The sequence below is a fragment of the Chenopodium album genome, chromosome 3 (genome assembly GCF_948465745.1).
Source record: "Chenopodium album chromosome 3, dcCheAlbu1.1, whole genome shotgun sequence".
Taxonomy (NCBI): Eukaryota; Viridiplantae; Streptophyta; class Magnoliopsida; order Caryophyllales; family Amaranthaceae; genus Chenopodium; species Chenopodium album.
In genome coordinates, this window is record NC_137836.1 from 72,463,260 (window position 1) to 72,477,812 (window position 14,553).

The following is a 14,553-nucleotide window of genomic DNA, read 5'->3' on the forward strand; positions in this document are numbered from 1 at the left end:
ATTAATATCAATGATCATGCGGGTTATTAATACTTTGTTAACGGATTCGTATGTACTAATCTTCATTTATGCTCGTGAAAATAGGAAATCAGTGAGAAGGCAAGACAAAGCCAGTCTTTCAACGAATACCCTCACCATTTAGGAGCCAAATCATATGGTGAAATGAATATTGTATGGCGTAGAAAAGGGTATATTCCCACGACATCTTCAGCATCCAGTACTTCATCTTGTTCTTCGGTTGTGTCTAGTTTGCCGGATAGGACATATGCTTGGCTTCTAGCAAGATCAATAGAAGATGATAAGGGAAATCCTTATTTGCCGGATGAGAAAACAAGAGAGGTGAAAGAATCCATTGTAAGTATATAATAAGTATATGTAATAAGTCTTTATTTCAAGTTTGAATATATTTTGTTAAGTTTATGTATTGCAACCAAAGTTTTCTAACTTGAAGTCATTGTGTAGGATAATTGGAGAAAGCAACAAGCTGAAGGAAACTTTGTTCCTAATAGGCATGATGATATCTTATCTCGTGCCCTTGGGAAAAAAGATCGTAATGGTCGGGCAATAGCATTTGGCAGTGGAATTGGCATTAAAGCTGTATGGGGATCCGGAGAGAGGCGTAGTGGCCGACGGGGTAGGGAATTCGGAGATGATGAGCTGGAAGAATTAGAGGCAAGAGTAGCCCGGAGGGTACGAGAGGAGACTATGCAGGAGATGGATTCTAAAATGGATTCCATGGTTCAAGAGAAGTTTATGTTATTTGCTAAACAGATTGGTATTCAAATTCCAACTGAAATGATAGAAATGAATAACATAGGCCGGACGACTCAGCAAAATCCTAGTAGTTGCCAATCAGTGGGTGATGATCCATTTGCAAACATACAGGTATCCAACACTTTGTTATTTTATATTTTGTATCTTTTTTTTTTTAATAATTTATGACTGCGACATACTTTTAACTTTGTAACTCAGTTTTCTATATTTTTTAATTATGATTTTTTTCTATCTTTATAAGGAACCGGTTCCTTGTCGGCTATCATTGTTGAAAAATGACTCTGAGAAAGTCATTGTAGCTGAAGGTACATATCATCCGGAGTTAATCCTTGATCATCATAGTAACCTCCTTCCGGATCACGTGAGGGTGAGTGTTGATGATTTTTTTGACGAGTTCAAAGAATTCTCGGTTCCAGTTCCTTCTTCAGTCATCAAGAAACTTAAGCATGCTCATGGTACATTTACCCAATGGCCGAAATACTTGGTTTCACTCATGCATGACAAGGTAAATTATTTTTGTAACAATTTACATATAGTTTGCCATACAAAATATAGCAAATTGTTGAATAGATTTGCTTTACTATTGATTAGGAATTCATATCAAATAAGAACAATGGTAACAACAAAGCGGCCAAAGAAAACATGCAAGACAAAATGAAAGTAGTTGAAAGTGGTCGCGAAACAAAAGAGTCCAACACCAATCCAAAAAAAGTTTTTCTTATGGATTATGCTTTGGAAAACTTGTCTCAGAAGTGTGGGTCTTTGAATAGTTTGTTATCTTCATTACCCGAAGGTGAAACTATTAAGGTTAAGGCTGATGCTTGGACCTTTAGTTATGAAGACAGTAAGGACATCATTATCAAACATGAAGATGTCAATCAACTTCTCACAGGAGCTTGGCTGAATATTTCAGTTTTGCAAGTTTTTATGATGTAAGATATTCAAATTTCACTCTTCCCATATACTTATTTATTACCATTTATAATGTTATTACATGATATATATGTAGGGCCTTGAGTGACTTACTCGATACGGAGGAAGTGGCTTCCATTGGATTCATGTGTCCGGAAATGATTTCAGAAACCTATTTGCATAGTGATGCTGATCGTATCCTACTATACATGACACATGTGATGGAAAAACAAAAATCTAAGCAGTTCATCTTATGCCCATACCATGAAAAGTATAAACTTTGAACTTGTATTTATTTGAACTTTGCAAATTGTTGATATTATTTTACTCTTTTACAAATGTGTGTCTAATTTATTATGTAGGAATCATTGGGTTCTTTTGGTCTTATGCATGGCTAAGCGTGAAGTCATCATCTTTGATTCTTTGAGGCAGAAGCGAAATTTAGCAATTAAGTTTGCAATGACAAAGTAAGTCTAGTTTGTTATTAATGTCATGATTTTATGTGTGTAAGGGTAATATATATGTTATTTGTTTCAAATGTGTAGTGCTTTTCGAAGTTTTAAGGCATTAAGTGGACAATCTAGGGGAAGTAAATTGACATGGCATTTGGGACAGGTTACCTTAATTTCTGACCCTAAATTTTAGTTTCTTAATAATTGAAGTATAGCAATTTAATTCAACTTACAAATATATTACATGTAGTGTCCTCAACAATTGGGTGGACGTGAGTGTGGCTACTACGTCATGCGTTATATGTACGAAATACTTGAACATCACCATAGCAGTGAAGATCTTATTCAGGTATGAGTTGTCAAATATTTCATTTTTTGTTTGATAAATACAATTTGATGTTAGCTACAATCTTGAATTAAAACTTTCCTCTTGTATATTTGTTGTGTTGATAGGATTTTTCAAGAACTACACCGTACACCGAGGAGGAGATAAATGAGATCCGAGATATTTGGGCAGAGTATTTTATATGTAATGTTGAACTTTAGATTTACCACTTAGCGCATGTTTGACTCTTGTTTTGGATTATAGGCTTGAAATGAAGTAATTTGGTTAATTGGTGTTGGGATTATGAGTATAATGTCTATGATATTGAGATGTAATCTTATTGGACAGGTTGTTAATATAATGCCGTCATTCCCAATTTTATGGGTAGGCCAAATTACAAAGGAGACTCTGCCGAAATTTACATTTGCATTATTCAATAATATTGCATTTTAATTTCAATTATATTAGCGTTAGCATATTACTTTATACCTAGGAAAACAGGTACTACAAACATATACAAGGCAATTATTATATTATAATTAAAAAAAAAAAATTCACCTCATTTGCGTCACTCATTAAACAAACAAGCGACGCAAATAACAAAAAAAGTTTAGCAAAAGAGTCATTTGCGTCGCTTGTTTATAAAGGGGCGACGCAAATGACTTAAAATAAGTTTATCAGAAAAGTTATTTGCGTCGCTCTTTTATAAAGGAGTGACGCAAATGACTTAAAATAAGTTTATCAGAAAAGTCATTTGCGTCGCTCTTTTATAAAGGAGTGACGCAAATGACTTAAAATAAGTTTATCAGAAAAGTCATTTGCGTCGCTCTTTAATAAAGGAGTGACGCAAATGACTTAAAATAAGTTTATCAGAAAAGTCATTTGCGTCGCTCTTTTATAAAGGAGTGACGCAAATGACTTAAAATAAGTTTATCAGAAAAGTCATTTGCGTCGCTCTTTTATAAAGGAGTGACGCAAATGTCAAAAAATAAGTTTTTAAAAAAAGTCATTTGCGTCGCTTGTTTATAAAGGAGCGACGCAAATGACTCTTATTTGCGTCGCCCCTAGGAGCGACGCAAATGACTTAAAAGTCATTTGCGTCGCGAGCAGTTGCGTCGCTCATAGAAGCGACGCAAATACACTATAAATGAGCGACGCAAATGAGGCTTTTTCTACTAGTGATCCAATCTTGGAAAAATTGTCGTTGAAGAAGATGCACGACAATCCATTTTTGGAAATATTGTCAGTTGGGGATGACAATCCAATTTTTGGAAAACTTTGTCATTTATAAGAATGCGCGACAATCCATATTTTGAAATATTGTCGTTTAAGTGCTTGCTTTTGAACCGATTGTAATGAGCCAGTGTTTTAGGCGCTTAAGCTAAGTGAGACGATTTTTTGTCAGGTCAATCACTTACTACGATTGTAATCGAGCCGACTACTAATCATGTCAAATTGCTTATAGGGGCTAACTGGCGTACCAAGGAACCCGAAATTGCTGCATGAGGTCGAAATCACCTTTCTGGGAGGCTTCGAGCTTTGTCGCTGCTGAAATATCTCTGGCGCCAGGAATTGGAGTAGGGTCTTCCCTATTCTGCTGCACCTGTATTATTTTTTACTATAGAGCTTTGCCAATTTCTTTAATTATCTTAGGGTTGACCTAAGGCTTAATGTTGCTTGACTCATCGACTTGACACAACTCAAGGTATAAACTTGACTCGATATGTTTGACTGACTCGAGGTTGACTCGACTCGAAGTGTAATGAAACATGCAATATGTTAGACTCAAATCAAAGTGATATGGCACGACATGACTCAATGTGTACATGACTCGTGTGTGCATTGTGATGTGATCGTGCGACTCGAAAAATGCAAAAAAGCAAAAATTTTCCGTCAATTTTGTGGAGGGTACCAACTTTCTCCCGAAAAAGAAAGACGTGAAAAAGAAAATCAAAAGTTTGAAGATGCATGTTGAATGAGCTTAGTCAAATGTTGTTTGATACTATCTCTCAAGGTTCAAGGATTAATTCATCCTAGGCTATCTCAACTGTTGACTCCATGATGAAAGTATTTGGGTAACTTAGGCACGGAGGCTAAGCACTTCATACTTCGTGATGCAATGACAATTATGAGTGATTTTGACGAAGCATGCTTTAGCGTTAAGATTTCATGACAAAGGGTTCCTAAGGGAAATATATTTGGTCATGTATGCGTGATGTGTGTGATAGTGACACTAAAGTTAGGCCGCAAGAGCTAAGTGTGTGGAAAAATATATTATTGAAAAGAGTCAAATGGTGGTGACTCTTAGGCTAGGTAAGCTAATGATGAAGGGATTAAGCCCCCAAGTCTAGCTCTAAATGAATAGGGATGAGCATAGGATATCCCTTGATATGATCATGGTGTAAGTGTGTGAATGTGAATATGAATGCATTTTTATTATGACCGCACCTCGATGTGAGGTTGCCTACGTATTCGTTAGGAATCAGGCCGAACGTAGCTCTAGCCGAACCTCGCACAAGTGTGTATACCTCAAAAAAGGTTTTTCTAAGGGTTGTAACGTGGTTAGGCTAAAGGTTTGAAGAAGAAGGGGATAAAGGCTCAAGACCCTAGATAAGCCCCCAAGGTGTGCAACCTTGCTTTTGAATATTTGTATTTTTATGCTTGAGGTTTTCTACTCTTTTCTTAGCTCTTTCTTTTGCTTTAGCATTTATTTCATTTTTATAAGTGTGGGCAATCTCGATCATGCGGTCTATCACTCACTTAGCATTCATGTTTCTCGAGCACTCGATAAGAGACGCAATCTGAGACGTGTTCATATCGAAGATATTTTCATATCAAAGACATTGGAACACTTGCCCTTTTGTACACTTTTATTTATTTTTTGCTTTTGCTTATTTTTACTATTTTTTTAATTTCTGAAATCACTCAAGCTTTGTTCTTTGAAAATTGCATAAGTTGCACACCATCCCATCCCAAGGTTAGATAGATGTAGGTTGAAAAAAGAAAGGTCTATCGTTAGACGAGGCTCAAAGTGGTTTATGAAGAAAGGATTTGTAAATTAGAAAGGCGAAAGGAGATATGATGTGGCTACAAGGGGTGCCTCAAATCATTGGTATACCTTGTGCTTAATTCGACATGGATTTTTTTTCTTTTTTTATTTTTTTTTATTATATTTGATGCAATATAATGAAATGATCATATATAAGGAAATAAATGCTCATTTTATTAAAAAGGGAAAAGAAAAGAAAAACTACAAAAATAATCTAAAGGAAAAGAAAAGATGCCTATGCTAGACTTATTGGGGAAAGGAAAAAATGAAAAAGAAATAGAAAAAGAGGTCATGAAATCTTGTCATTGAAGCTCGCCTCTTGTCTTGTGTTGTTTGCTCCGACATCATCCAGTCTTCTCGCTAGCTAGAGGCAATGGGATCTTATTTGCCTCTATGAGATCTTGAATGAGGTTTTGAAACCTATAGCATTCATCAGTAGTATGACCGCGCCCTCGATGGTACTTGCAGTAGGAGTTTGGATTCCATCTCGAAGATCGATTTTCTGGTGTTGGATCCTCGGTAGGGCCAATAGGTTTGATTAATCCTCGATCATAGAGATGATCGAAAGCAGCATCGTAGGTCATTCCAATGGGTGTAAACTCTCGCCTGGGTTTCCTTTTAGATCCTTGATTGTCCATGGATAAGATATCATTATGGTCAAAGGTACTAACATTATTACTAGAGTGGGCGTTTTCGGAAGAAGAAGGATTGTCGCTCTTCTTTCCTTTCCAGCCACCGTGGTTACTATTGTTAGTAGCTTTTTGCTTCGCGAGGTCATCTTCGATTTCAATTCTAATGTCATAAACGGCCTTGAAAGTATTCAAGTTGTGTTGATATTTTAAGTGCTTTGAATACTTTTCTTGGAGATTCTTGATAAACATCCTCACAGACTCCTTTTCGGTGGGGACCTCAATCATCTTGGCGGAAGTTTCCCTCCACTTATTAAAGAAAGAAGTAAAGCCTTCATTCTCTTTTTGTCTTAGCATCTCAAGTTGTCTATGGTCGGTTTTAACTTGGATATTGCACTTGTACCTATCAACGAAAGCGTTCACTATTGATTCCCAGGTAGAGGTTTTTTCCTTGTCAAGGGAGAAAAACCATTGTTGGCAAACGGTTTCAAGAGATAGTGGGAACAGAGAGGGAAAAACCTTCTTATCGATACCCTTAATGTTCATTATTGTTTCGAAAGCTCTTAAATGGAAGTAAGGGTTATCTGTTGCCTTGAATTTTGGGATGTCAGTGGCGTTGAACTTATGTGGAAGAAGTTCCTTGTCCAGCGAGACCCCTTGTGAACTCATGCCTTGGAATTTATAGTCACTAGATAGCTTGCTGAGACTCTCTTGCATGAGTTCCATCTGTTGTTGCTTTACGGGGTCATCGACCCTAAGTGCGAGAAGTTTCAGTGTCTCAGTCACAGTAGCCAATTGGTTCTTAAGATCATTGACTTCTTCTTGAGTTTCCATTATCTTCTTAGCCTTCCTCCTTTGGCGAATCGGTTTATCAAAAAGCGAGACTTGAATAAAGAGGTTGTCCTTGATTAATCGCCCTTCTCTCCTCGGCCAAGTACTGTGGAAAAGGAATTTGGGGATACTTACTGTTAATTATTGACTCAAACTTTATTCAACATGCAATGGATGGAGGAAATGAAGAAAAATTGGAGGGATATGAAGAATTAGGAATAGAATGTACCCCCCAACTCAAATGACGGAAAGACCGACTCATGCATGGACCTACGACATGGTCATGGTGATGTGTACTCAAAGTGTGTGCTAAGACTAGTGAGTGTAGGTGACATGTTAAGACTCGTGTCATGACCATGTGGCTAGACTATGTAACTAGACTCAAGCAAAGACTAAGTTAAGACTTCACATATATGCATTAAACTGGACAGACTGTGGTATTTTAGTCATAACTTTTGATCTGCGACTCTGATTGGGATGAAACCAACGCCAAATTAAAGAAAAAACTCGGGGCTACAGATCCATAGGGTGTACGACTCGTATTTCTTTCTATAACTCCAGCTATGACCAAAACAAGTTGACGTTTGTGCAGTATACGGGAATAAAAATCCGGGTTGACTTAAAGGAACTATGACTCGATTTTATGTTTATTTATTAGCTCAAATTAATTAATTAATTAAACAAAGTCCTTTAGTCATTAATCAGTTTATTTAGTCTTAACACAAGTCAAACAAACGGTTAGGAAAAATCACATAGAGTATGCACAACAAATAATGCACAATTAGTCAAGTAGGCACAATATGATGCAATGAGTTTGCAACCTAACCATGGCTCTAGTTCTCTAAAGTTCGGGATATGGTTTAGTCAATAGAGGGTCCATGGTTAATTGTCCGGATGCACCGCGCGGAAGCCTAACCGTGAAGGGTTGGCGCGAGTGGATGGGACACCGCAAGCTTTAGAAAAAACTCGCTTCCATGGTTTGGTGAATTCAACATCTCGGATGTACCCTTTGTTGCACGGAGCGTTCAATCGGGTAGATGGAGCATGAATTCCCAGAGGGTTATTTCCATATGTAGAACACATATGGGTTTCAGAAAAGTGAGAAAAAATTCAATCAGGAAGTAGGATCGAGCAAACAATACGAAAAACTGGTCGAAATTAGAACGCATATTTCTGGCTCGGTATTGGGAGAAATTGGCGCCAGCAAACAGAGACTGGCGCCAGCTTTTAACTGTAGCGCCTGGCGCCAATGCTGGCGTCTGGCGCTACGGCTAAAAGTCTGGCGCCAAGCTCTGGCCCCTGACGCTACTTCCCACATGCCTCAGCAACTTTCTGTGCTCGATAAAATTTTCCAGTTTCGCGCGGTGTTATTTCAGTCCTAGTTGTGAAAGACATTCCTCAAATTTCCTACGTGTAAAATCCTATGTTTTTAACTCATTACGGATGGTCTTTCCAATGAGATCTTTTTTATGCATATGACAATAATGTTAATCAAAATTACGCACATGAAATACTTAGAACTTTTCGAGTCTCATCCACTCATTCTAAATCATTGCCGAAATAAATTTCAGAAATTAAAATAGAAATCCTCCCCAGTGGAGTCGCCAAAAAACTGTAGGGAATAATTTCAAGCCTTTAAATCCCACTAGCTTGAACCCCACTGTGATCATACACTAAAGTACGGTTGCGTCCAAAAGGGAAGAAGATAGAGCAAAAGAGTCGCCAACAAGTTTTTAAGGAACTTGTAAACCGTTCACGAGGTGAAGGTTACACCCCTTAACGATCCAAGAGATCGTCAACTCCATAAGGTCATGAACCAAATAAGGGTTCGGGGATGAAGGTACAAATCCAACCTAAAAGAGATTGAATCTGCCCTAATAATAGGCCTCTACTTTATTCTGCTCGTATTCATGTGCGCTTTCTGATTAACATGCAATCAATAGGTTACCCTAAACCTGTTTAATCTATGTTGGTTGAATTTAATGCACAAATAAATCTATTATTGGCGATCACTTGAATTATAATCTCAATTAACCCTAACAAGATTATTAAATATCTTATTAAGCGTGATCACAAGTACAAATTCCCTTTAACATGCAATAAAAGGTGATCAAGCAATAACAATAAATATAATATGTATAAAGCAACATAATAAATAATAATAACAATAATTATAATCGTTATCAAAATAATAATAATAATATTCATAATCATCATAAATTATAACAATTATAATCATAATCATGTTCATGTTAATATTAAAGCATAATAAAAATAGCAAGATCCTAGGCATGATACTAACAAGATTAATAACAAACCCTAGCATGTCACTAAGCAATAAAAATCAAATCTTTAACCCTAACATGATACTAGCAATCATAAATATTAGGAAGAACATAGGAAGCATCGTAACAATCATATTTAATATATTTGATATTATAACCTTTTCCCTAAACATGATACTAGGAATATCATAATAACTATATAAACATGATTTCTACATCATAACATCAATTAAAACATTAAATTACTTACTTGGATGCCTCGTACCTCTTTCTAATAACAAAATACACACGTTAGTAACTTCAAGGAAAAATAATAAACAAACAATTAAATTAAATAATTGAAAGAGAGATTTGGGACCAAACCCTCAGAAATTAAACCTTTCACGTCTAGGGCGAAGGCAACTTCGAATATGGCTAGGTGTTTCTAGATCTTGCGAATGCGGAATTTTGTATGAAAAAAAGAGTAAGAAAGAATTGAATGTTAAAGAATGCTAAAGGATTAATGAAAGCTAATTAAAACTAATCATTGATGAGAATTCGTGAATGAAAGATAATGATTGTAGATGAATGAATTGTAGATGAATGCTTGCGAATGAAGAGAATTGGTGAATGAAAACGGAGTTTTTGATACGATATTTATAGATAAAATCAGCCAAAAAGGATAATTTAACAAAACAGAGTCTGACGATTGCAAAATAGGATTGGCGCCAACCCTGGCTAGCTGGCGCCAGGCACCAGTGGCTAGCGCCTGGCGCCAAGCCTGGTTCCAGGCGCCAAGGCCTGGGGTTGGACGCCAAACTGGAATTCAACGCGTTTTCGAAAATCTGATAAATTTCCCGTACTGGAAGATAAAATAATATAATTTCTTCGAAAATGCTATTTGATCTTGATTAAAACTCTGAAAAGTCAACAAAGTCAACTTATCAATGCTAATTGAATTAGGAATGAAAAGAACCTTCTAGCAGATTCTAGAAGACTAAAACCATTCCTAATTACATTAGGAATGATAAATCATATTAGGCCCTCCCCTAGATCATTGGGCCGTACATAAAGCTCAAACCGGGCCCAGTTTAGTAAATTGGCCATAACTTTCTCAATATTCATCGGAATTGGGCTTATAATATATCGTTGGAAAGGTCTTTTCAAACACCATCCAACTACACTATTATTGGACCCATATCATGGACCAACCAAATTGGATTTTCTGTTTTCTTAAAATAAGTTTTCAAAAACAAAGAGAAGAGAAAAGAAATTAAAACTATCCGCAACACTAGACTTTCCACACTTTCACTTCATTCGATAATGATTCAACGCGAAAGGTACTCATCACTGGGTTTGGTTTTGGGGAGACACAAATGGGTGTCTACAATGAGGATTGTTTATCTTAATCATGTGAAATTTTGTTCATGATTACGTTGATTGCAATGTATGACGCGAATCTTTAAACTAATTAGTGTATATAAATTGTTGCAATTTAATTTATGATTGTAAATGTTGTTAAAAAAAATTAAATACAAATTTTCTGGTATTAACAATTTTTAAAATAACAAAGGTTAATGAATTTGTTTAGGGTTGTATTGGTTTGGCGCCCAAACAACGGATGAATTTCAGACCTTGTTCAGGAGTGTTTTAGCTACTTTATTTGACGAAAGGACAAAAGGAGGTTACTTGTCAAAACTGTGCAAAGTTGCAGACCTTCACAAAAGCAAGTACGGAGTATTATCGTAAAAATGGAAACAAGAATCAAAAACATATCCACCCACATCCTTTCCAACGTTCCAAAATCATACCTATCCATACTAGCCCGAATCATACCTAAGCTACCCTACTAATTACCATGGTGAAACCGTGTCCTTTTACCAACGTCCTTTTACCAATATCTCATACACCCATTTCAAAATCGTATATGTAGTCCTACTAATGCAACTGTCACATATTGATAGATCAACGACTGTAATTAGTTTGTAGAATTCTAAAATTTTGGGGAGTATATTATTTGTGGTTATGTTTTCACTTAAAACCGTAACAATTAACAAAATCATAGTAAATCTACAAAGCTAGAGGCAACTAAAGCTATAAGGCAATTAAATCTACAAACATAGTAGGCAACTAAATCATATTCATTCACATAGTTATTCTAATATAAATATTTATGATATGAATACGTACGGATTATGTAATGACCGACATTTCAAAGCATGTCACTGTTATCGACTAAACTAGGGGTGTAAATAAGTTGGAGTAAAATTGAAATCCAATCCAATCAATTCAGATCGGAACTCTTAAACGGATCGGGACGGATTGAGACTTTTTGAAAGTTCAGATTAGGATGTTGATGGATTTATTGACCCTAACTGGACCGAATCCAATCCGAAAACCAATTAACGTTAAATTAGCTTGTTTAAATATGGATTTATTTTATTTTAAAAGTTTATCTCAAATACTTACGATCGACTAGAGTAGGTGGAACAAACGCTACTTCCGAGCAACTAGGAGGAACAACAAGATCAATAAAAGGAACCACATGATTTATATATTTAACAACGTTTAATGGATCGACGGAACACAATTGAACTTCAATGATCGACTTCATTGAGGAATTATACATATTAATTGCTCAATTTGTGGAGTATAAGTATTAAAAAGTTTATATCACTATAAGTACATAAGAAGTTAATTATCATGATCAAATATAAGTGCTTAGGGTTTGTAGGGTTTGGAGGGTTTAGGGTTTGAAGGGTTTAGAGGGTTTAGGGTTTAGGGTTTGGAAAGGCTTTAGGGTTTGGAGGGTTTGATTTCCAATTTGAACTTGGGGTGTCCATTATTCGAATAAAAAACAAAATAGTCCAATCTAAACCGAATTAATAATTCGGATCGGATTGGATTGAAATATTTTGAGAAATCGGATTTTCGGATCGGATCGGATTGACCTTGTTTGGTTCCAATAAATCAATTTCACCGAAATATGAAGCCATGATGTTACAAATGAGAGTTGTTCATCCTAATCATGTGAAATTATTTTTATGATTACGTTGATCGTTTATAACATGCAATTCCATTTAGATTTTAATGCAGATTTAGATTTTAGTTAAAAAAAATGATAGATTTGCATAATAATTTAGTCCAAATGAGTATGGATCATATATATTTAATGATTTCAGGGTTTGAAGGGTTTATGGTTTGTTTAGGGTTTGATGGGTTTAGGGTTTGAAGGGTCTAGGGTGTGAAGGGTTTAGGGTTTGGAGGGTTTGATTTCCAATTTGATCATTTATAGGACAACTTGGGGTGTCCATTATTCGGATAAAAACCAAAAAAGTCCAATCTAAACCAAAGTATTTATTCGGATCGGATAAATTTAAATCGCATCGGATTGGATTGAAATTTTTTTAGAATTCGGATGTTTCGGATCGGATCAGATTGACCTTGTTTATGAGGATTGTTTATCTTAATCATGTGAAATTTTGTTCATGATTACGTTAATTGCAATGTATGACACGAATCTTTAAACTAATTAGTGTATATAAATTGTTGCAATTTAATTTATGATTGTAAATGTTGTTAAAAAAAATTAAATACAAATTTTCTGGTATTAACAATTTTTTAAAATAACAAAGGTTATTGAATTTGTTTAGGGTTGTATTGGTTTGGCGCCCAAACAACGGATGAATTTCAGACCTTGTTCAGGAGTGTTTTAGCTACTTTATTTGACGAAAGGACAAAAGGAGGTTACTTGTCAAAACTGTGCAAAGTTGCAGACCTTCACAAAAGCAAGTACGGAGTATTATCGTAAAAATGGAAACAAGAATCCAAAACATATCCACCCACATCCTTTCCAACGTTCCAAAATCATACCTATCCATACTAGCCCGAATCATAGCTAAGCTACCCTACTAATTACCATGGTGAAACCGTGTCCTTTTACCAACGTCCTTTTACCAATATCTCATACACCCATTTCAAAATCGTATCTGTAGTTCTACCAATGCAACTGTCACATATTGATAGATCAACGGCTGTAATTAGTTTGTGGAATTCTAAAATTTTGGGGAGTATATTATTTGTGGTTATGTTTTCACTTAAAACCGTAACAATTAACAAAATCATAGTAAATCTACAAAGCTAGAGGCAACAAAAGCTATAAGGCAATTAAATCTACAAACATAGTAGGCAACTAAATCATATTCATTCACATAGTTATTCTAATATAAATATTTATGATATGAATACGTACAGATTATGTAATGACCGACTTTCAAAGCATGTCAATGTTATTGACTAAACTAGGGGTGTAAATAAGTTGGAGTAAAATTGAAATCCAATCCAATCAATTCAGATTGGAACTCTTAAACGGATCGAATCGGATCGGGTCGGATTGAGACTTTTTGAAAGTTTAGATTAGGGTGTTGATGGATTTATTGACCCTAACTGGACTGAATCCAATCCGAAAACCAATTAACGTTAAATTAGCTTGTTTAAATATGGATTTATTTTATTTTAAATGTTTATCTCAAATACTTACGATTGACTAGAGCAGGTGGAACAAACGTTACTTCCGAGCAACTAGGAGGAACAACAAGATCAATAAAAGGAACCACATGATTTATATATTTAACAACGATTAATGGATCAACGGAACACAATTGAACTTCAATGATCGACTTCATTGAGGAATTATACATATTATTTGCTCAATTTGGGGAGTATAAGTATTAAAAAGTTTTATATCACTATAAGTACATAAGAAGTTAATTATCATGATCAAATATAAGTGCTTAGGGTTTGTAGGGTTTGGAGGGTTTAGGGTTTGAAGGGTTTAGAGGGTTAAGGGTTTAGGGTTTTGAGGGTAAAGGGTTTAGGGTTTGGAGGGTTTAGGGTTTGAAGGGTTTAGAGGGTTAAGGGTTTGGAAGGGTTTAGTTTTTTGAGGGTTTAGGGTGTGAAGGGTTTAGAGGGTTAAGGGTTTAGGACTTAAGGGTTTGGAGGGTTTAGGGTTTGGAAGTGTTTAGGGTTTGGAAGGGTTTAGCACTTTAGGGTTTGGAGGGTTTAGGGTTTGTAAGGGTTTAGGGTTTGGAGGGTTTATGGTTTGGAAGGGTTTAGGACTTTAGGGTTTGGAGGGTTTAGGGTTTGGAGGGTTTAGGGTTTTTTAGGGTTTAGGGTTTAGGGTTTGGAAGGGTTTAGGGTTAGGGTTTAGGGTTTGGAAGGGTTTAGGGTTTGGAAGGTTTGATTTCCAATTGTCTTTTAGTGCATTATATTTTATTCTACAATATTATTTTGCACAACATTTATTTTTGGCCTTACA

The 14,553-nt window shown here is 35.7% G+C and overlaps 1 protein-coding gene across 1 annotated transcript; it reads left to right on the plus strand.

Moving 5' to 3' along the window:
* The first annotated feature begins 1,494 nt into the window (after window positions 1-1,494).
* On the plus strand, window positions 1,495-2,983 carry LOC145625324 (uncharacterized). The gene is made up of 6 exons (XM_081678383.1): window positions 1,495-1,706; window positions 1,784-1,957; window positions 2,049-2,153; window positions 2,232-2,301; window positions 2,389-2,487; window positions 2,592-2,983. The coding sequence occupies exons 1-6, from the start codon at window positions 1,495-1,497 to the stop codon at window positions 2,682-2,684; spliced, it is 753 nt and encodes a 250-aa protein (XP_081534509.1). The 3' UTR covers window positions 2,685-2,983.
* Window positions 2,984-14,553: the final 11,570 nt, after the last annotated feature.